Source organism: Elgaria multicarinata, chromosome 13, assembly GCF_023053635.1.
Source record: "Elgaria multicarinata webbii isolate HBS135686 ecotype San Diego chromosome 13, rElgMul1.1.pri, whole genome shotgun sequence".
Lineage (NCBI taxonomy): Eukaryota > Metazoa > Chordata > Lepidosauria > Squamata > Anguidae > Elgaria > Elgaria multicarinata.
The window spans coordinates 32,547,320-32,570,417 of NC_086183.1; the positions used below are offsets into that span (position 1 = coordinate 32,547,320).

Below are 23,098 nucleotides of genomic sequence, written 5' to 3' on the forward strand. Positions count from 1 at the left end.
TCTGGAGGGAGCACAATTGTTCAAATTGCCCGTAATTTGACAAGTAAAATGGAGCCTGATTTTTAATTTCTCTTTTCCCTGAGTCACTCAGCCAATGTGGGAGAGAAAGACAAGCCGTACGGAGTGGGGTTGGTGGGAAATGCAGGCTGGAAACCAAAACTGCTTATGATTAAGGTGGTTTTCTGGTGCTGTCGGTGTGCACGGCACTGTAAAAAGTGCAAGAGAGCAGGTCCCTGCCCCAAAGTGCATGCAATTATTTATAGTCCAACACAGGGGAAAGAGAAGAGGGCAGAAAGGGAAAGACAGGCTGGGGTGACCAGAGAGAAAATGCTTTTAACGGTGGAGGCTGGCGGCTCCAATGTCAGTGTGGCGACGAATCCGCTCTGTGTTTCAGCCAGAACCAGTCAGAACCTTGGTTAGCTCCTTTAAAGTTCAGACTGAAACCTGGAGTGGATTCACCAGTGCCACCAGTCCCTACTGATCAGGACCCTTCTGGATTGAGCATAAACCTCTTCTTCTTACCAGTGAAGGTCTCCATGGAATTCCCCCTACCCACTTTCTTTTCTTTTGCCTGGGTTTCCATTATCTCCCCCCCCCCTCAATCTGTGACCTTCGCTTTTTGAACTCTTCTGGCTTGTATCCACAAACTGGATGGCAAGATGGCGCGAGCGTGATTAAAAAATAAATAAAAACAAGACTCTTGAACAGCTCCGCTCATTCTTCCTTGCTGCACACACACACACACCCCGGTGCCTGCCCACCCTCCTCTTTCTCTACCTTCAAGACCCTGCATAGGAATATAAGAAGAACCGTGCTGGGTCTGTAATCTGTTCAGATGCTTCCAAGAGGAAGCCCACAATGAAGACAGGGGTGCAATAGCACCTCCTGTTCCCCTCTACAGATGTACAGAGGCATAACAGCCTTTGATCCCGGAGGTAGCGTAGGGCCCTCCTCTAGGCCTTTGGTTTGCATCCTTTCATTTATTTATTTTTATTTTATTTTATTTATTACATTTTTATACCTCCCAATAGCCGAAGCTCTCTGGGGGGTTCACAAAAATTAAGACCATGAAGAGCATAAAAACAACCAACCATCTAAAAGCACAAATACAAAATACAATATAAAAGGCACAACCAGGAGAAAACCACACAGCAAAAATTGATCTAGGTTAAAATACGGAATTAAAACAGCAAAACTTAAATTTAAGTTAAAATAGGTGTTAAAATACTGAGAAAATAAAAAGGTCTCCAGCTGGTGACGGAAGGAATACAGTGTAGGTGAACCTCTCTGGGGAGCTCGTTCCACAGCCGGGGTGCCACAGCGGAGAAGGCCCTGTTTCTTGTAGCCACCTGCCTCACTTCCTTTGGCAGGGGTTTGCAGAGAAGGACCCCTGAGGATGATCTCAGGGTCCGGGCAGGTACATACGGGAGGAGGCGTTCCTTCAAATAGCCTGGCCCCAAGCCATTTAGGGCTTTGAATCATTTAACTGCATGTGCTCCAACAATTCCAGAGTGTAACAAACAATTTAATTATCTGTTCTTCCCAAGAGGTTAGTTACCGCTGTTTTGCAAAACTTTTTTCTAAAAAAGTCCCCCACCTCTATTTTAGTTTATAATTCTTCTTCTTCTTCTTCTTCTTCTTCTTCTTCTTCTTCTTCTTCTTCTTATTATTATTATTATTATTATTATTATTATTAATTTATATAGCACCATCTATGTACATGGTGCTGTACAGCGTAAAACAGTAAATAGCAAATTCTTCTTCTCTATTGCTGTTATATTATGATAGTTATAGGGATGGGGGGGGAGACTTGAAAAATTACTGATGTGTGTGTGTGGGGGGGAATAAAGCCCCCGGTGTTTGCTCCATGTCATCTTTAATCATTGCTCTTGTCTCCGTCTCTGACCTCATTTGAATTAAGACTGTGCAGAGTTGTTTTCCCTCACAAATGTTTGGGGATTAAGGCTTCCGGACCAGGGTAGCAAGAGCTGAGTTCTGGCCCCTCTTCTCTCTCTCTCTTTGCTATGGACAGGCTGTCCCCTCTTGGAGACAGGGTGCTTGGCTACATAGACCCTTGGTCTGATCCCGCAGGGCTCGTTAGATGTCCTTGCTCTCTTCCCTCATAATTGGGCCAGAGCTGCACGTCCGAGAGACAGACACACAGAGAGATGGGCAGGCCTGGGTGTGGGATGATTTAGGCACCCGACGTTAAGGCCCTGGCAGCACGCCTTGTCTTCTTCCTTCTCAAGCAGCCCTGGACCTTCCTCCCCCTGGCGGAGAGCCACGGCCCGGCCCAAATCCCAGCTGTGGAAAGCCAGCCTATCTGTCCTGCTTCCCCGGCCCGATGCGTTTATATTGTTGTACGGGGGCTGTGCTGACAGACATGGCCTCTTTTCTCCCTTGTAAAGGTGAATCGCCCGAGTTTGGCCTCCGTCCAGACGGCGATGGCGAGGGGCACTCAGACTAATTGATCCAGATTGCTTCGTATTGGCAGGACGCGCCAAGGAGCCCTCGTCCCATTCCCTCCCCGCTGCCCTGAGCGGGCGTTGGAGTCCGGGGAGGATGGATGCGTCTGGCTTGCAAAGTGGGCCGGGGGGGGGAGGAGAGACCCCTCAAAGGAGGTTCAAGGACTGGCCAGTGTGTGGCCTGGAACGAAATGGGGGACGGCGAAGATACCGCAGGAAAGGGAAACGGCACGAGGACGTCCTGCTTGCTCCGGCAGGCCTTTCTAGTGCTGCTCTTTGTCAGGTCTCTGTACTTATTTTGAGAGATGTCTTGCTGCTTATTATTATTATTATTATTATTATTAATAATAATAATAATAATAATTTTAATCCCACCCACCCTTTCCAAAGAGCTCAGACCACTGTACATGCTCCTCACGCCAACTCCCATTTTACCGTCGCAACAACCCTGTGAGGTAGGTCAGGATGAAGGATAGAGACTAGCCTGAGGTCACCCTAACCAACTGGAGACTTGAACCCAGATCTCCCCAATCCCGATCTGGCACTCTAACCACTACACTACACTGTCCCTGATCCCGATCTGGCTTCTGCCACAGATTCACTCTTCGTCTCAGGCCAGCCTCTTCCTCCCTCAGCCTCTTCCACTATTTGCGGTCTGGGGGGTAGTGTCCTACCTTACTAGGTTGTTGTAAGGATGCCTGAGAATGTGTGTGAAGTGCTTTGAACATGCCAACCTGGTCTCTAATGGCCAAAAGCTTATTATTTCACATCTGGTCTCCTCTGGATATGGTGGGGTTTTTTTTTTTTTTACTATTTGCCTCTGGAAGACCCGTTAGGACAGCCTTCCTCAACCTGGGGTGCTCCAGATGTGTTGGACTGCAACTCCCAGAATGCCCCAGCCGGGGCATTCTGGGAGATGCAGTCCAACACATCTGGAGCACCCCAGGTTGAGGAAGGCTGCGTTAGGAGCTACTCATCAAGGCGTTCCAGTAACCAACGGCACGACCTCAAGGATGGCGAACAGAGCGTTTTACGCCCCCCCTCCTCCCCCTTTTCTGCCACCCCCAAATGACAAGGCTCTTGCCCTGCCTTGCTCAGTCCCCTTCCCAGCTAACTTTGCCAGCAAGGAGCTGCTCTTTGATTTTCAGCTGCAGCTAATTCTGCCGTCCCTCCGCTGTGCTAAAGAGACGCAGCAGCTGCACCACCGTAATCCGCAGCGATTCCACCGGCTTTATTCTCCCACATAATTACACACTTGGGGGAAGAAATCAGTGATTGCTCCAGCTCCGGACGAGGCGCTGTTCTGCGACTCCAATAATCCTGCCAGATTTTGACATTAACCCCTTCGAGCCTTTTCCTTCGGGGGGGGGGGGGAGATGCTTTTCCCTTTTGGATGGCTGGAAGAGCAGACTCCATGGGTTAGGATAGGACGTCCTCTGCCCCAACATGATTCTCAGCTGGAAGAATTCGTCTTGTGCGCGGAGGTCAGCGTTCAGGCCATCTCAACTTTTCTGCGTGTTGCTTTGCAAAAGAGAGAGAAAGAGCGATGTTCCTAGTCCTTAAGCCTGCAAAGAGAAGCCGGCAAACGTTTGAGCAATTAAGTGTAGAAATCTGTTGAGCGGTGTTGGGGGTGTCGAGTAAGATTTTCTGGAGTTGGGGATGGGCTGAAGTGTTCTCCGTGGCTCCTTGTCCTTCGCCAAACGCAGAATGAATTAGGCCAAAGGAACGGCAATGTGGAATTGGGGGAAGTTTGAAATACCAACTCCCCATTTTGAGTTGGGCCTAAGTGGCCGTGTGTCCTACTTTTAGGAAGGGCTGTCCTCTGCTTGCACGGCTCTCCAGGCTAAGTCCAGTTTAGTGATCAAGACCATAATAAGACGGGAGAGCCAGCAGAAGCCTTCAAGCATCTCATCAGCAGCTAGCATCTGGTCAGCAGCCTGCACAGGTGCATCATAGGCTTTCCTACCTGGCGGGATCTATTTTGTTTCTATTTAAATTCTAGTAAGTATTAGGAAGTTGCCTTCTATGGAGTCAGACCACAGGGCCATCTAGCCCAGTAGAGTCAACACTGACTGGCAGCAACAGCTCTCCAGGATCTCTTTCCTAGACCTCCCTGGAGATGGAAATTGTGGAAATTGTGGAAGCACCTTGGACAGCTCCTTTAGAGTTGGCTGGTCCTGACCGGAACCCGGAGTGGATTCACCGCCCCAATGACATCGGAGCCATCAGCCTCTACTGGTGAATAGGCCAGTGGTTCCCAATTAGCTAAGTACTGCAGACCCCTTGTTTTTCAATTCCTGCATTGAGCAGGGGGTTGGACTCGATGGCCTTGTAGGCCCCTTCCAACTCTGCTATTCTATGATTCTATGATTCAAATGCCAAGCCATGGACCCCCTACTTTTGAAAATTGTGTTATCTCTGTGGTAGTTACCTGTGCGAAGCAATGTTTTGGAGAAAACAAGGGGTAGCTCCTAATAAGCAAAGGATTTTAGGTATACTAAAAAACAGACCATAAAATTTGTGATATTTGTGATATCACCATGCAAAAATGACAATAATTTAGTTAGGAATATAAAGACGAATTTAATTTTACTAACACCTAGTTCACAATTGAACAAATTTTGACGTGTCTAGCAGCTACTAAACCTAAGTGTGATTGGGAGAAATCGTGCCTCTTTTTGTCCCGAACAATCCCTTCCACATCCGGTTCAATATTTCCTACTTTTAATCTCAAATCTGGATCAACATCGAGCCGATTTCTATGCTTGTCCTTCGTATAACAAAATGTCAAAAACGTTTGTTCACAAAGATATGTGGAACAAAAGGGGACTAGATGTTTCAAAGCTTTTTCACCCAACTTCTTATAATCAGGAAAAACCTTCACCCAGAACTGGTCCAGTCTATATTCTTCGAAAAAATGGTTTCCATGAACCATCACAAGTCACGTCAGCAAGTGGGTCTTGCTCTTCCGCAGATAGAGCTGTTAGTTGTACATCACCACATTCAAAAGGATTCCTTCTCCATGAGTTTTCAGGATTAGGTGCAGGGAAGTAATCTCTGAAGCTAGTCGCTAAATCACACAGGTGCTTTCGCACATGACGTCACTATCGAAACAAACGAAGTGCGGGAGACAGTGTGCTTTCTTTTATTAAAATGCAGACCTTGCAGAGCTAATATGTGAATGGTGCCATGGACCCCCTGGGTGGGTTATGTGGACCCCTGGGGGTCCACGGACCACCAATTGGGAACCACGGGAATAGGCAGTTCCCAGCATTCTGAGAAATAGAAACCAGGCAGGGGCCGTGGAGATGGTGGGGTCGGTCTATGAAGATCAGGGCGGAGGGAAGCTTTCTTCTGAGCTCACAAGGGGTTCAGGAACTTGTTTGCGCCTCCAATAGTGTTGCTTAGAACACCCCTGGATTTTCTCCTGGAGAGGTGAGTGGTTGGTTGTCCCACCTGGTGGCCCAGGAAGTCGGCTGGTACCCCGAGGTCTGAGCCGGCCCTGCTGCTGCAGGCGCCGCAAAATTAAACTATTTAAATAAGGCTGCTTCTTGCTGTGAAAGGAAGGAGAAATAACATGTTTTAAGAGATTAAAAACCATTGTTCAGTGGAGGGTGAAATATTGTGATTATTGCATGATGACAGGACAAAATTACTACGTGGATTGCTGCGTTCTGTCCGCCCACATTTTCCTCCCGCACACCCAGTGGGCCTTGTTTTTGCACAACGCAAAAGGGAAGGCTCCGTTCTTCAACAAGTCCATCTGGAGGTGTTGTTGGGCTGCTGTTCCATTAACTGGAGCATACGAGTGATGCTTCCATCACTTCCAAAAGCCTCAAATATGCATTCTTCCTTTAAAAAGCAAGTTGCTAGACTTCATGGGTGTACAGAGATTCCCCCCAAATTATTTGTGCCTAATACAGTCCATAATCTGCTTTTTCACCCAAACCCAAACCTCCGAACAGTAAGAAAAGTAAAATCTTCCATTGCAAAGTCAATATTATTTATTTAATTTTAAATCTGCCAATACAAAAATTAAACTAATCCATACTCACACAAAGAAAGAAAATGGGGTGGGGACAGCTCTCATGATCAAGGACTCTTTCACACAAGCAAATTCCCCACACACAGAAAGGTAGGGTGTCAGGAAGAAGGCTAGGCTAGGATCCTTCTCTCTGACTTGCTGGTTTTCTTTATGAAGGGAATTCGATAGTATGAAGATGGCTTCAGTCTCCCACCCCACGTGCAGTCTGAAATTGGTACGGGCACAGGTTGACCACTTAGTCCTAGGTTTGCATCTCTATGAATTCTTGTCCATCAAAAGAGCCATCAGTTTTCCAGGAGCTCTTATGCCCATCTATAGAACGGACATATTAACGATTTATCTCTCAGAGGTTTAAAATTCTCTAGAAACAATAGCTCCTTTCTCCCCACGTCTGTCATCCAACGTCTTCCGAATATGAGGTTTGGCGGAAAGAATAGAATTACTGGGCTCAGGCTTTTTGCACATTGAATGAACGTGCTGAACTCAATTGCAGAATTTGGAGATTTACAGGTCGCAGGACTCTTGTATGGTTTCCCTATTTTGTTTGTGTGTGTGTGTGTGTGTGTTAGTGCAGGTCTAAACTTGTTTTGATTATAAGCTAATGTGTTATCCCTGCCACCAACTCTAGACTTGTGGTTTTGCTCCCTTGTCCCTAACCATTGACCATACTGCCCCATGTATCTATATCAGTGGTTCCCAAACTTTTTCAGATCACTGCCCCCTTGGTTCCACAAACTCATGCCCAGTGCCCCCTACCCTACCCTATAAAAATCATTATTCAGAATAGCAGTTTTCAACGACCCATTAAGGAAGATAATAATAATAAAATTCAAAACAGTTACAATTTATTGAATATTTATTCAAAATCCAATTACATCTTTTCCCTCCCTCCCTCAGCAAGCCTGGGGCGGGTGCTTCCCATTTAAAGGGGCTGCACTCCTTTGGATCCTGCTGGTCTGGGCACCCGGGCTGAGCAGCGGCGGTGGCAGCTTGGTGCAAGAGCTGAGCTGAGGAGCTGAGAATGAAAACGGGGCCGCACTACGCACGGCCCCTTTAAATGGGAGGCACCCGCCGCAGGCTTGCCAAGGGAAGGAAAAGAGAGCGAACACCTCTGTTTTGCAGCCAGCATGGCGGGGCACACCAAGCAGGGTATATCACTTCATTAGCGTTTTGGTGCTTTTGCAACATTTCAATTCACCGTTAAAAGGACTCTTCTTAAATGGTATTAATGCATGTGTGGATTCTTCCCCTATATGGCTTGGGACCAAACTACCTTCTCCCATAAAAATGTCCCTGGGTTTTTTAAGACCTTCTGGAGAGGCGCTTCTCAGAAAAGACCACCTCGAGCGCCCCCTTTGCCTCTTAGCGCTCCCCTGCCGCTCCCTTGCCTCTTAACGTCCCCCCTATGCAATCCCACCGCCCCCAAGGGGGCAATACTGCCCACTTTGGGGATCACTGATCTATATTTACCACATCTGAGCCCATATCTTCCCAGCCCACAATTCCACTGCCTCCTTCGCTTTTTGCCTTTTTTGACGTTTTCATTTTTTTTTTAAGAAAAGGTGCTCATGTTTTTGGGGTTGTTGTCTCTTCCCCCCCCCCCACCCTGTCCCGCTTTGTGGCTTTAAAAACTGGCAACTTTCAAACTTGGGGAGGGGAGATTGTGTTCCCCCTCCCCTTTCCCCCCCTTCCCAGTAATCCTAGCAGGTTTCTAATTCTTACATTAAATGCTTTTAATTATAGGAGCATTCTGTCTGACCCGTGGGGTTATTTCAAGAGAGGAAAAATGAAGGAATTAAAGAAAATGACAGAGCAAATTGCGGCAATTAGCAGCGCCGGTATTGTTCCGAGTGTCTGTCAAGGGAGTTCTCTGTTTGTTAGTTACAAGTAAATTCGTACAGATAACGGAGACAGCCATTATAAATGCCATCTCTGAGGCTGCCTGGTGCCGAAGCTATTTTCCTTCATTTTTATTTCATTTTTTAAAAAAAATGTGTGTGGGGGGGGGGGGGAGAAAAATTTCTTTGTAAAAAAGGAAATTATATTTCTCCTTGAAAGTGAGCTTCAAAAAGAGAAGAATGCACTTCACTCCCCACACCGATCGCCTCCGTTTGCTCCAGTAAGTCCAGGGCGTAAATGTTTTTGCGTCTGTTCTGCCTAGGACAGTCTTTTTCAACCTGGTGGCCTCCAGATGTGCTGAACTCCAACTCCCAGAATCCCCCAGGTGGTGGGAGTTGTAGTCCAACACATCTGGAGGGTGCCAGATGGGAGAAGGCTGCTGCGGATATTCAGCGTAATCGTTAACAACTTTTTTTGTTAATTGAGCCGGTGTGACACAAGCTTTTGTCGGCCTATTTTATAAAGTGAATGAAGCAGACGGAGCAGAATAGATCAGCTTGTACTATCCTGGTGCCCCCCCAAGTCTGTTGGACTATAATTCCCAGCATCCCCCACCAGTCATGCTGGTGGGGAATTCTGGGAGTCGTACTCCCAACACATCTGGAGAGCTTGTTGGAGAAGGCTAGAGACCGATGATAGGAAAACACACACAGAGAAAGTGAGTCAAAGTACTTGTGACAATAAACCCCAGTGATCTTTACTTCCCACCCTCTTAGCGTGACCCACACAGCCGGGAAAAGATCCCAGACACTAATGATGCTTCTTTAAAATCCTTGCCAAAGTCGAGGGCTTAATTTGCGGTAGGATTTCACCCAGGCTTAGCCCCACAACCTGTTTTCAACACTTGGAGACCATGGCTCAGTGCGAGAGCTCCTGCCCTGTGATAGAGAAGAACTACCCCTAACCCTGGTGTAAGGCAGCATCTCATGAATGTGTGACTCCGCCACAGAAAACTTGAAGTATTATTAGGATTTTTGTTGTTGTTGTGTGTGTCTAAATGGCCACACTTGTACTCCGCCCTGGTACCCTTAAGGATGAAGGGCAGCTTTGAAATATTTTAACAAATAGATAAATGAACTAGAATCAATTTGTGCCATCTTTTTCTTTTCTATAAATAAACAAATTTGTTTTCTTCAAACAAATTTGAAGATAATAAAAAAAATTATTACTCTCAAATACTTAAAAGGTTGTCACACAGAGGAGGGCCAGGATCTCTTCTAGATCCTCCCAGAATGCAGGACACTGAGTCATGGGTTCAAGTGACAGGAAGCCAGACTCTGGCTGGACATCAGGAAAAACTTCCTGACTGTTAGAGCAGTACGACAATGGAACCAGTTCCCTAGGGAGGTTGTGGGCTCTCCCATACTAGAGGCATTCCACTGGACAACCATCTGTCAGGGATGCTTTAGGGTAGATTCCTGCATTGAGCAGGGGGTTGGACCCGATGGCCTTGTAGGCCCCTTCCAACTCTGCTATTCTATGAAGATAGCTAAGCAGTGCCTCTGAGCATTTGCAGAGTGCTTTCGGCCACTCTGCAACCACAAGCAGCAGCCGTGTGATTGGGAATTTGCGATGCAGGCTTTTGAAACAGATGCTGGGTCTGAACTCTGGTGTGTTTTGATTCTGGAAGAGTGATCCATGCCCCCTTTTAAATGCTGCCGCTCACCTGCACAGGTGTGGACAGTGCTTGCCGCAGACTGAGAGCCCAATCTGGTGGCCCAGTTGCCCTAATTAAGGGCTCTCACCTGCCCCAAATGTGTATTTTTCTCTGGCTTTTTCCACCCGGTCTGGGAGGGCAAGAACCTGGCTGACTCCACCTATGAAAGACGTTGCTCCCATTGCTGATTTTGCTGCAGTTTGGATTATTATTATTATTATTATTATTATTATTATTATTATTATTATTATTATTTCTCCTTTGACTATATTATTATCAGGTTGTTTAATTTCGGAGTATTTTTATTAATGTGAGATCTTTTTGATTGTTCTACGCATAGCACTATTTAAGTTTTGTTATGACTTCTAGCCATTGGGGGATGATCATGAAATGTTACATTTTATTTCGTACATTCCCCCCTCCCCTGATATTGCCAGTTTTTCCACTTTGAGGGTGGTTTTGACGTGGAAAAATGGCATTCAAATAAACTGATGACAGAATCAAAGTGAGCAATGAGCCGATGGACGCACTCTGCACGTGTGCCATGGAGAAATATCCACATCCCTTTTCCTGTGACGCAAGGAGAGAGAGGTCTGCCTCAGGTGTGGGAATGTGGGTCCTATGGAAATCACAGAGTTGGCTCAGGTGTAACCCATTGAAAAGTCCTCCTGGCCTCAGCTCCATTGAAACGTATTTAATACTTTTAAAATTTTAAACAGCTGGTGGGTGGGTGGGCGTTTTACACAACCCCCACTCCTGTGGGGTTGGTGGGGTTGTGCGTGGTGTTAATTAGGGTGACCCTATGGAAAGGAGGACAGGGCTCCTGTCTCTTTAACAGTTGTGTTGAAAAGGGAATGTCAGCAGGTGTCATTTGTATATATGGAGAACCTGGTGAAATCCCCTCTTCATCACACCAGTTAAAGCTGCAGGTGCCCTGCCCTCTTTTAAATCTGGTCACTCTAGGATAGCTCCTGCAGCTTTAACTGTTGTGACGAAGAGGGAATTTCACCAGGTTCTCCATATACACAAATGACACCTTTTCTATGCAACTGTTAAAGATACAGGAGCCCTGTCCTCCTTTTCATAGGGTCACCCTATGTTAATTGAATGTGGGTTGGTGCGGGCGCCATTTTGAGAGCAGAGCTGTGTCGTCTACCTCTGGACCTGCAAACAACATCCTTGTCTCTGCATAAAGGCACTCAAGACGGAGTCTTAGGATTTTGCATCGGCTGTTCCCAAAATGGCCCGCAAAGGAGGCAGGTGAGACGTGTGTCCAGGACTGAGCGGTTTGTTGGACCGAGGCATTGAGTGTCAGCCCAGCCCTGTCAATGGGGTGGAGAATCCATTCCAGGTCTCTGTCAGAGCCGGTCAGAATTCTAAAAGAGTTCTCCAAGGTGCTGGATAGAGTCTGACTGGTTCGGACTGAAACCTGGGACGGATTCTCCACCCCACTGACATCGGAGCCCCAAGCCTCCATTGCAAAAAAAACCCCCAGAGAGCGAGAGAGCGCTTCCTGACACCTCTTGGTGCGAGTTTCTCAATGGCTCCACATCTTGCCGCCTCCGCTGCCTCCTTCCCGCACTCCTCACGGCCTGGTGTCTCCCCTCCTTTCTCCCCCTCTCGCCTCTGAGCCAGGGAACTTTGCCGTCCCGGGCTACAATGAGCCAAGGGGCTGAAAGAAAGGTTAAGCTGGGGTCTTGTGAGCTTTTCAGCTTTGCTGGGGAGCTGTGAATACAGAGCTGATAAATATTCTAATCCCATCTCCCAGGAATGCGCAGGACACAATGGCGTGTCCTGTCCTTCCCTTTCACGCCCCCCCCCCCAGCTCCGTCCTTGTCTTTCCCCCAAGTGAGAGCCTTGTGCTTGGTTGTATGGTGGGTTGCATTCAGTGTGTGTGCGCACCACCCCAAATTTGGGTTTGTACATGTGTGCAAAGAGAAAAGACGCTGGTTGTAGCTGTTGTCGTTTCTTTTCTTGTATTCCTGTATAAAAATTTCCAAGACTGGGAGATGCAAACAGCCTTCTTGGCAACAGCTTTTGTTTTGCCAAATAACTTTGAAATCTTTTCCCAGGATTCCTGCCTGTACTTGTCTCTTCTCCCCCCACCTCACCCCCCCAACATCGCTTCTGTCCTTAAAATACTTCCGGCCAAGAATCCCAACCATTCCTCCTCCCGAATCTTCGCCTTTCTTGATTATTTTTTTTTTTAAAAGAAAACATGCATTCAAGGTGTAAAAGTTTGCTCTTTGGTGACAAAGTGTCTGTGCCCAGGGGCAACCTTTGACCCCTTGGTTCAGTAGTTCTGACCTCAAGATGAGCTGGTGGGTCCCCCTTGAGAGTATTTTCCTGTCTTTTGCAAAAGATGGATGAGGCTGAGGAATCACCCATTTAAGGCAAAACTGAAGTACTTTGGCCACATAATGAGAAGACAGGACACCCTGGAGAAGATGCTGATGCTAGGGAAAGTGGAAGGCAAAAGGAAGAGGGGCCGACCGAGGGCAAGATGGAGGGATGCATGATATTCTGGAGGTGACGGACTCGACCTTGGGGGAGCTAGGGGTGGCGACGGCCGACAGAAAGCTCTGGTGTGGGCTGGTCCATGGAGTCACAAAGAGTCGGAAGTGACTGAACGAATAAACAACAACATTACAACATTGACAGCCCGTTGCCTACAAAGTCCACTCAGCTATTGGCTAAGATGCTGTGATGTCACAGCATGATAGCACTTTTTCCTGCAGAGCGCCGGAAATTTTTGTGAACCGCCCAGAGAGCCCCCTGCTATTGGGCGGTATAGAAATGTAATAAATATAAATAAGTAAGTGCTTGGCTGGCCTCTCGTAGTTGGAAGATCGAAGGGGCAAAGTGTAGGTGCAACGGCACCGACCTTAGACAGAAGGCCTTGCCTCGCACACCTTTCTCAAGCCAAGCGCCACCAATTGAACAACCTGAGGGCGGGGTAAAACACAACCTTTTCCTCACATGAGAGGGTAAAGGCTAGAATCTGGAAAGATTTTACTGTGCATGTAATAAGCTGAAAGTTATATATATATATATATGGTGTTTATGATAGTAACTGTAGAGCAAGTGGTACAGTCAAGCAGACACGTGGTTTGAGGTAACAAAACAAAATAAAACGTTTATTTTTGTTTAACAGATCTTAGTGACTTTCAATGCCAGTTAACCTGCTTAATCTACTAGTTTTAATCAAAACAGTAATCTTAAGTAATCTTAAATTCTTGTACTTGTGTACAAAGCCCTAAACAACTTGGGACCAGGATACCTGAGAGAGAGAGCGCCTTCTCCCTTCCCAACCTGCCCGGTCACTGAGGTCATCCGAGGGCCTGCTCCTGGTGGTTCCACCTAGATCCATCCTCCGATTGGAATCCACCAGGGGAAGAGCCTTCAGCGTGGTGGCCCCCCTCCTGTGGAACTCCCTGCCTCTGGAGGTCAGGCAGGCGCCAACCTTGTACTCCTTTCGGCGCCTCCTGAAAACATCTTTATTCCAAGAAGCCTTTCTCTAACATGCAGCCTTGGATTTCTGATTTTTGCTTCTTTTTAAATTTTGTTTTAACTGTTTTATTCTGTTTTTATTTTCATTTTACCTTGTACACCGCTCCGAAATTTTTCAATGGGGAGTGGTATATAAATATTCTAAATAAATAGATAATAAATAAGTCTCTTAAAATCTTATCTCCATTCACTCTCCACACCACTGGATACTCTCATGACTAAACAAACCCTAATTCCCTTAACTCCCTCAAACTAAAAACGAACCCACAATCCCCTCAGCCAACCTATTTATACTCCTCCCTCTCTCTCACTGCATCATCAGCCAGACCCACTGAGTCAAATATTCTGCACTCACTAGACATACAAACTTCCAGACATACCTAAGGGGTAGAAAAGTGGGTATCGCCACAGCAGGGAAGGCCAATTTTTTGCAGTGGGGTATCAGCTGGAATGCTCCTCTGAGGGTGATCCTCTGAGTTTGGTGAACATAAAATCAAAGAGAGCTGTTTGGTGCTCACTATGCTTGGATGTGACTGTGGGAGTGGCAAGTGAGCTGCACTCTGTTCATGCTCGGAAGCAGGGCTGGTGCCAGACTATTTTGCGCCCTAGGCAGGTGAGGTGCTTTCACCCACCCACCCATCCCCACGTACCTGGGCGCAGGGCGCCATCTCGCCCACCCAGCCAAAGCGAAGCCAGGACGCTGGTTTGGGGGCCCGGCCAGCTGGCCGGCTTCAGAAAGGCGTGCCCGGAAGCCGCTCTCCCAGAGCAGCTTCCAGCCAGGAGCGCCGTTCCGAAGCCGCCCGCTCACTCCCCACCCCAGCGTCCTGGCTTCGAAGCCAGGACACTGGGGTGGTGGGGCAGGCGGGCAGCTTCAGAACTGCGCGCCTGGAAGCATCCCTCTCAGAGCCGCTCTGGGAGAGCGGCTTCACGCCCCCTTACCTTGGCACCCTAGGCTGCTGCCTGAGCTGCCTCTACGGCAGCACTGGCCCTGCTCAGAAGTGCCGTCCTTTACATTTTTCCGGGGCTGAACCCAAATGTCGCGTGCAAACTTTGAAAAGAAATAAACTTGGAGCCTCAAATTAGCCTCCGACTAAACCAGAGATGAATTTAAAGCGCAAGGGGCAAGCAGGAGAAAGTTGGCACCTTTTGGATGTGGGAATTAAGCCCTCTTAGAATAAGTTTTTCACTAACAAGAGGGATCTTCTGTTCCGTGACTCTACTTTATTTCAAAGCAAGGAAAACTTCTTTTGCAGGGTCAAACCGAGGGCCAGAATACATCCATCTTCACACTTCACACAGCGCATAGTTAAACTATGGAACTCACTACCACAAGAGGTGGTGATGGCCACCAATTCCGATGGCTTTAAAAGAGGGCTGGATGAATTCCTGGAGGAGAAGGCGATCCGTGGCTACTAGTGCTGATGGCTAAGTGCAACCTCCAGTATCGGAGGCAGTAAGCCTGTGTACACCAGTTGCTGGGGAACATGGGCGGGAGGGTGCTGTTGCACCGTGTGCTGCTTGTTTTGTCTTCTTATGTTCTTACGTTTGTATGTCACGTTCACTACTGGGGCATTGCTGAAAGCAGCCCTCCTGGGGCCAGCCGTGGCCATCCTGATTTTAGCTCTGCTGCTGCTCCTCTCCTGACTTCTCCCCCGTCCCACGCGTTACATTGCAAGACTCTGTGCCATGGCTCCCTGTTCCCGGCAGTTGCAGAGCCGGAGGGAGAATATTCCTGCGGCACCACCAACAAGGTGTTCTCCACCCCCAGGAATCCTGGACTTCAAGGAGACAATATGGAATGGGTGGTGGGGTGGTTCTGCTGTAGTCAGGTGCCCAAGATGTCACCTCTCTGATGGCTGGTTCTTGGTTTTTCAGCAGCTTCCGGCCGGAGGAACGTGAGTGCAATGTTGACGGAGCTCTTTGAACAGCACTTAGGGGGGCATATCCTGCAGGTGAGTGTGACTGATCTCGGGGGTGTGCAGCCGCTCCCTTACAGGGCTGGTCTGAGATGTTTTGCTGCCTGGGGCGGAACTGCAAATGCTGTCTCCATCCTGCCCAGCAGTCAAGGTGCCAAAATACCTCTCCCTGGGAGAAAATTATTATTATTATTAATTTTTTTAAGTATGACTAATTTCTGGATGTTGGTGTGGATGTATTTTGCTAGGCCCAGTTTCTGAAGGTTTACTGTATAGTTTTTATTATTATTTTTATGTGATGCCAGTGACTGATGTGACTAACGGAATAATTGTGACCTTTTCCTGTTGCTATAGTTCTTTAACTTCCAGAGCCAATGGTGTATATTTTTCTCTCTTTTCCGCTTCCTTTTCTATGTCATCATCATTATCATCATGACACCCAAATCAGCTGCCTCATTCTGCCTCATGGTAGGGCCGGTCCGGTCTTGTCTGACTCTTGCATCGAGTAACCAGTCTGAAAAGTTGTTGAACAGCAGATTCTGCCCAGGCTTCATCCTTATCTTGTTTCATTTCATTTATTAACACATTTCTAAGCTGCCTTTGAGGACTCAAAGCCCTTACAAGGTGGTGTCTGAGCAATAAATTAAGCACAGTAACAGGGTAATACAAATACCAAATCACGTTCTTAACATATATCCCAAAATACCTTTAAAATGAATGGTGCTAAAAATCATCAGGATAAGAATTCATAAAGCACAGATGGAAATTTAAAAAGAAGTCTTCAAGGTGTCGTCTCCAATCTTCCACATTCCATCCTGGTTATGCCTCCGTATTTATTTTATTCGCTTTATTATATTTTTATGTATTTACACCTCTCCTTTCAATGTGTTCTGGATTTCCAGGGTGGCTCATGTGATTTCAATAAAACATTAAAATGCAAGTGCTTAAAATTACAAACTAAAACAGCAAAAGACTCAGCAGTATAAAACAGTGAGGAATTAATAAATACTTTTTTTAAAAAAAAGAGAGCATAAAACACAATAGCCCGGTTCGCATGTCACGGCAACCCAGAATGGGTTTTAAAGTTTTAAAGACTCTGTGAGCAAACCGCTCTTGCTTGGCTCTTCCTGCCAGTGGGAATGATGAAGCAAGTCAGTGACTCTCTCTGGACACGTTAGCCTTATGTCTGAACCAGGAACTACAAACCAAGAACTTTGGCTTGTCTCTCAGAACAAACACTGGCTTGGCAGTAACCCAGAGGTTTTTTTTTTTTTTTAAAAAAAAAACACCCTCCAGGTTGTTGTGACGTGTGAATCCTCTCAATGAGAGTCTTGCAGGGATTCTTTTTTAAAAAAAAATTACTGATGAGCCTTTCTGGGAAGAACAGGGGTTTTGGCCACACTTTGACTCCATCGGCAATAATTCTGGTGCAAAATTCGTGACCGTCTTGATTGGCAAAAGCAGACACGGAGGATGAGTTGACTTTGAAGGATGAGGTTTAGTCTACATGGAGGCCCTCGGAGGTTAGAAATGTGTTGGGTTTAGCGGCAGATTGCTGCACAGAAGCATTTTATGTTTTATGCAGTACTACCTTTGGAATGGAGTTTTATGGGTTTTTATTTTATTATTACATTTGTATCCCACCTTTTCCCCCTCTTGCAGTGAACCCAAGGCAGCTTACATGATCCTCCTGAGATTGGGTGGCTGGCCCATAGTTACCCAGTGAGCTTCAGGGCTGAGCAGGGACTAGAACTCAGATCTCCCAAACCCCATCCAACACTCTAACCCAGTGGAGACTGGCAGCTCCAACCTCTCCAGGTTTTAGTCAGAACTCTAAAGAGGTATCCAAGCTGGCCCCACTGACATCGGAGCCACCAGCCTCCAATGCTGTAACCACTACACCACACTGGGGATGAATTGGGACAGGTGGTGGCCCGTTAGAGTGAGTATATAGCCATTCTAGTTGTACTACATCGCCCCCAGTGGCCTCCGCCCTGCCCCATGGTCTTCTCTTCCTGGCTGTGGCAAGCCAGCTGTGATAGTCCCACCTCTGTGATCCACAGGTGCCTCCTTGTGGAGTGGGGGGGCAGCCTTGGGGACCCACACAGCTCCCAAGGTGCCCACCAGCTGCCGCGGCAGCAAGTGTAGCTCAGGAGCCTGTGACATTTGAGGGCAAGCGGCGGTGAAGCGGACGGATCGCGCTAATTATTTCTTGAGAGCTCTCATTACAGCTGTCTCCTGGGGCTGTTGGCTAATTATCAGAAGTGGCATATGGTAATGTTTTAAACAGCAATTTATCAATCCCCAGCCAGCGCCCGCCCTTGCTGCTCAGCCTGGTTGCTGGCGACGGGGAGTGTGTGTGTGAGAGAGAGACGAAATGGACCTTCCCTTGTGTTTGTGCCCCGTTGATTCACGCACACGAGGGGAATCTCCGAGTATCCCCTCGTCTGTTCCCAATGCCTTCTTATGGCTCTTGATGCCGTTTATTCCGTGATGCTGTTGAACCTGCGACTCTAAAGAGCCCCGTTGTATCCCGTGCTCTGTAAATCAAGTCATCCCATTTTACCTTCCTGATATCCCTGCGAGGTAGGTTAGGCTGAGAGAGAGAGGGAATGGCTGATTGAAGGACATCCGGTGGACTTTGTGGCTGAGTGAGGATTTGCATCCATGGCGCCTTGCACCCAGGTCAGCGGGGCCTGAGCCCGGTGTTGTGTCTGGTACTCTGGTGCCCATTGGCCACAGTAGCGGGGAATGATGGGTGAGGCAGTCTAACGCATCTGAAGAGCAGCAGGTTAGGGAAGGCAGCTGTAGCCATACTCTAAGAAACTTCAGCAATGTCACTGTCATGATAGGAGGTAAATGACAAGGCTTGTTAAGTAATCTACAAAGCTTTTATTAAGCAACAAACGTCTCTTCTACCTGAAGAGAGTCTAATCTCTTGGAAACATCCCCCTAGGCAAAACGATGCAAACTAAGCAAGACAATTGTCCGCTCAAGAAGAATAGGAAGCTATTTCCCAAACGCCCGTAACTTCAGAGAGCCTGGTGTGGAGGCAGGTTCTGGCGCAATCCTAGTCAGACCAACTTTCTCACACCTTCCTTCCGTGCTGTGCGTTTGAGCTTCCAGCAGACCCTAGCGTCAGCTAGCTTGTCGGGACGCTCTCCTCCGGAAGAAACCTCACTTCCCACTGAGTGTGTGTAGGATTTGGCCTTGAGGAGATAAGCTCTGGAGAGGGCTGACTCCCAGCTGGTGAATCGCCCATGAGAGCTTCCTCCCCCACTGGTACAGGCTGGCTGGTGTCTGGCGCCGCCTCCTCTATTTCCGAATCTGATTCTGATTGATTACCTGAAACACCTTCTCCCAAAACAGGGGCAGTAGGGTTAGACATGACAAAGACGCACAGAGAGGTTTTGATACCGGAGGTAGAAAATCCAAACAAGCACTTTCTCCTTAACCTCCTTAACTCTGCACATGGTTAGAGGCACTCTTACCACTTTCCGTGTTGTGGGTCTATGCCCTGGCACAGTTCACTAAAGAAGAAAGGGGGCGGCAGGAAGGGAAAGCGGGCAGAAAAATGGGAAAGAGGAAAGTGGGGGTAGAAAGGAGGAAAGAAAAGGAATGACCCACCCAGTTTGGGCGGGGGTTCTGCTCACCACTGACACGTGCTGCCCCCCGAACAATTACCCAAGAGGAGAGCGGGCCCTGCTCAGCAAACAGCTTTCTTACCCCTGTGCTAAACTCTCCTTCTCTCCTCCTCCCTGTTCGAAAGAGAGGCCAAATGTCGCAGCCCAGTTGCTTTCTCTAACCACTAGGGCTCCCTCCCTCTCTCTTGTGGCTGATGGCAAGGAGCCTGCCTCCTCTGGGCCGCGTTCCACCCTTGGCAGGTGATGGCGGCCGCCTTCCCTGGGCCCGGTGGCTCAAAGGGAACCTAATTTTGCCGGCGCTCTGAGCAGATGCTGAGAGGCGGAGGCGGAGGCGAGCTGGTGGATCAATTGAGTTAGGGCCGTCTGAACAGGGTCCCGTGCAGAGGGGAATCAAGCCCTTAACCTCATTTGGCTCCTTGGCCAGGTGTGCCTGTTTCCTTTCCAAAATATATTTCTCCTCCGGCCGCCTCTGAATCACCCGAGGCTTGCTCCGGCCCAGGGCTGTTTCCGTGCAGCTAATTCGGGTTTATTTGGAAGCAATCGGATTTGGCGGTTTGCACGCCGCGGGGGCAATGTGCCATGGAGGGGGGGGGGCAGATGTGGTGTCAACAGCTGGTTGGCAGAAAATGAGGCTGTGCCGCCCCCCGCCCCTCTATATGCAAAGAGTCATGGGGTGGGAGACAAAAGGCAAGGGGGGCTATTTGCTGAGCAATCAGAGCCCAAACCTCTGTGCCGTCAAAAGAATCCATGTCTTTCAGCTCTCTACTGACGTAAAGCCTCTCCTTAAACCCCCTCCATTGGCTTCCTGTCCACGCTTGGATTAGTGGAGGCCGGTGGGTCTGATGCCAGTGTGGCGGAGAAGGGCCAGGATCTCTTCTCAATCCTCCCAGAGTGCAGGACACGGAATAACGGGCTCAAGTTACAGGAAGCCAGATTCCGGCTGGACATCAGGAAGAACTTCCTGACTGTTAGAGCAGTACGACAATGGAGTCAGTTACCTAGGGAGGTTGTGGGCTCTCCCACACTAGAGGCCTTCAAGAGGCAGCTGGACAGCCACCTGTCAGGGATGCTGCAGGGATTCCTGCATTGAGCAGGGGGTTGGACTCGATGGCCTTGTAGGCCCCTTCCAATTCTGCTATTCTATGATTCTATGAATCCACTATGGGTTTCAGTCGGAACCAGTCTGAATGCTAAAGGAGCTAACCAAGGTGCTGATTCACCTCCACAGTGGCATCAGAGCCACCGGCCTCCTTTGGCTGTAGCTCAACACACCTTCTTGGTGCCCCCACCCCCGCAATCTCCCATATTCACGCAAATTTGCAGTCGCACTAATTCACACTTGCGAAAAGGCACAAATTCCTCCCCAAACCATGCAGAAACTTGCATTTTCATGCTGTAGCCTGCAAGGGGAAATGTATACTTTTGACATCCTGCGAGGACCCCGTTGGGTTCTAGGATTATGAGATCTGGCCCTGCTCTTTTGGGGCTTTTGCTACCTGTGCTAAACGTTCTCAGTAGAGCGGGCTCCAAACCTAACGACATAAATCTAGGGACGGCTTTGTGTGGGAGGGAGGGAGACCTCTCTTTCTCCCTCCCCCTGCCCATCCCCACGGAGACGCAGCCCCCCCACACCATGTGGTGTCAACCGTTTAATTGCTACGGCGATGACCTCCGAGCGTCTCGGCGAAACCACTTGATGATTAAAAAAAAAAAAGCAATTTTATCTGTCAGCAGTAATTAACGCGCATGAACGTTAAAGTGACTGTCGGTTCCATTCATCTCGTGCTATTTCACTCTCTCTTTCTCTCCCCCACCCCGGATCCTTCGTGTGTGTGTGTGTGTATGGGGGATAGTTGTAATTGTGCAAATCTATTCCAGTTGTATAAAGAGCCATTGTTACTGTAGGCCCAAAGGCTTGGTAGAAACAGGGGAGTGGGGAGAGAGACAGAGGAACAGTCGGGGGATGGATGGATGGGCACCTGCTGAGTGCCCCCCCCGAATTTGTGGGGGGCAGGGGGGAGTCACTGGACAAAATGACAACCAGTGGAGGCTGGTGGCTCCAATGTTCGTGGGGCGGCGAATCCACTCCGGGTTTCAGTCAGAACCAGCCAAGACTCTAAAGGAGCTAATCAAGGTGTGTTATGGTCAGACTTCATTAAGCTGCTTTGGCGGGGGGGGGGGGTGCGTTCTAAAGATATTTCATAGAATCATAGAATAGCAGAGTTGGAAGGGGCCTACAAGGCCATTGAGTCCAACCTCCTGCTCAATGCAGGAATCCACCCTAAAGCATCCCTGGCAGATGGTTGTCCAGCTGCCTCTTGAAGGCCTCTAGTGTGGGAGAGCCCACAACCTCCCTAGGTAACTGATTCCATTGTCGTACCGCTCTAACAGTCAGGAAGTTTTTCCTGATGTCCAACTGGAATCTGGCTTCCTTTAACTTGAGCCCATTATTCCGTGTCTTGCACTCTGGGAGGATCGAGAAGAGATCCTGGCCCTCCTCTGTGTGACAACCTTTGAAGTATTTGAAGAGTGCTATCATGTCTCCCCTCCATCTTCTCTTCTCCAGGCTAAACATGCCCAGTTCTTTCAGTCTCTCTTCATAGGGCTTTGTTTCCAGACCCCTGATCATCCTGGTTGCCCTCCCCTGAACACGCTCCAGCTTGTCTGCGTCCTTCTTGAATTGTGGAGCCCAGAACTGGACGCAATACTCTAGATGAGGCTTAACCAGGGCCGAATAGAGAGGAACCAGTACCTCACGTGATTTGGAAGCTATACTTCTATTAATGCAGCCCAAAATAGCATTTGCCTTTCTTGCAGCCATATCGCACTGTTGGCTCATATTCAGCTTGCGATCTACAACAATTCCAAGATCCTTCTTGTTTGTAGTATTGCTGAGCCAAGTATCCCCCATCTTGTAACTGTGCATTTATACTTCTGTAAACCCTTTGAGTTCCCCCAAGCATGCTACAACCTTCCTCGTGGGCATCGCAGTTGCTGATTTGGCTACAAAAGCATCGGCACTCATGGCTGGAGATGAGAAGTAGAGGGAATTATTACGGAAGTACAGCCACAAGCGAGAAACGTTTAGTTTTGTTGTACTAAATGTTGCACCCCGCCTTGATCCAAAGGGAGAGGCGGAAAAGAAATAAATCTATTATTATTATTATTATTATTATTATTATTATTATTATTTTGGGGAGGAGGTGTTTGTGGATTGGGACTGTTCTCGCCTTCCTCCCCCCTCCCAAATTAAGGCAGGCAGTTATAAATAAAGACCGGTCGAAGTTCAGCCTGTGAGATTCCAGCCTCCCTGCTCCATAATCCCAAGGAAACGGGGCTCCACTTGTGAGAGGCCTCTTCATATATGCACAGATGTGTGGCCGAAGATAAAAGGGGTGGTTCTAAATGGAGACCATTAAAGTCGGAGGGGTAAGACGATGAAGTCTGATGCCTACAAGGTAATAAGGGATCTCATTCTGCCTCCCCCTTGCTTCCCTTCAGCAATTTCATGGGCTATGCAGCAGCCACTACAAAGGACCTCTTCCATAGCCATTTCCACCTCCTCTAGATCCACAAAATTCCATTCAGAACCTCCCCCAGAGCCTGACCACAACTTCAGAAGTGCCGCAGGATTAATAGAACCATGCTAAAGTACATTGAAATGCATTGGATAACAGTTTCTTTAATTGCCACCAGGTGGCACTGTGGCTTTACCGGACTCAACTCTAAGGAATGCTCTGCAAAAAAGCATTGCAAAGAAAAAGGAGGAAAGAGAGTGTTGGGTGGGCTAAAATAAACCACTACTCTGGATAAATTTGCAGACATGTGGGAGAGCCCACAACCTCCCTAGGTCATTGTTTCCATTGTTGTACTGCTCTAACAGTCAGGAGGTTTTTCCTGATGTCCAGCCAGAATCTGGCTTCCTGCAACTTGAGCCCATTGTTCTGTGTCCTGCACTCTGG

The 23,098-nt window shown here is 48.1% G+C and overlaps 1 protein-coding gene across 1 annotated transcript in view; it reads left to right on the forward strand.

Annotated features, from left to right (window-relative positions):
* The window catches only part of NPAS1 (neuronal PAS domain protein 1), an 84,866-nt gene that overhangs the window by 27,646 nt on the left and 34,122 nt on the right, over positions 1-23,098 (forward strand). Inside the window, exon 4 of the mRNA XM_063140825.1 lies at positions 15,455-15,528. Coding sequence (XP_062996895.1) covers positions 15,455-15,528 — 74 coding nt within the window. The remainder of the gene's footprint in view (positions 1-15,454; positions 15,529-23,098) is intronic.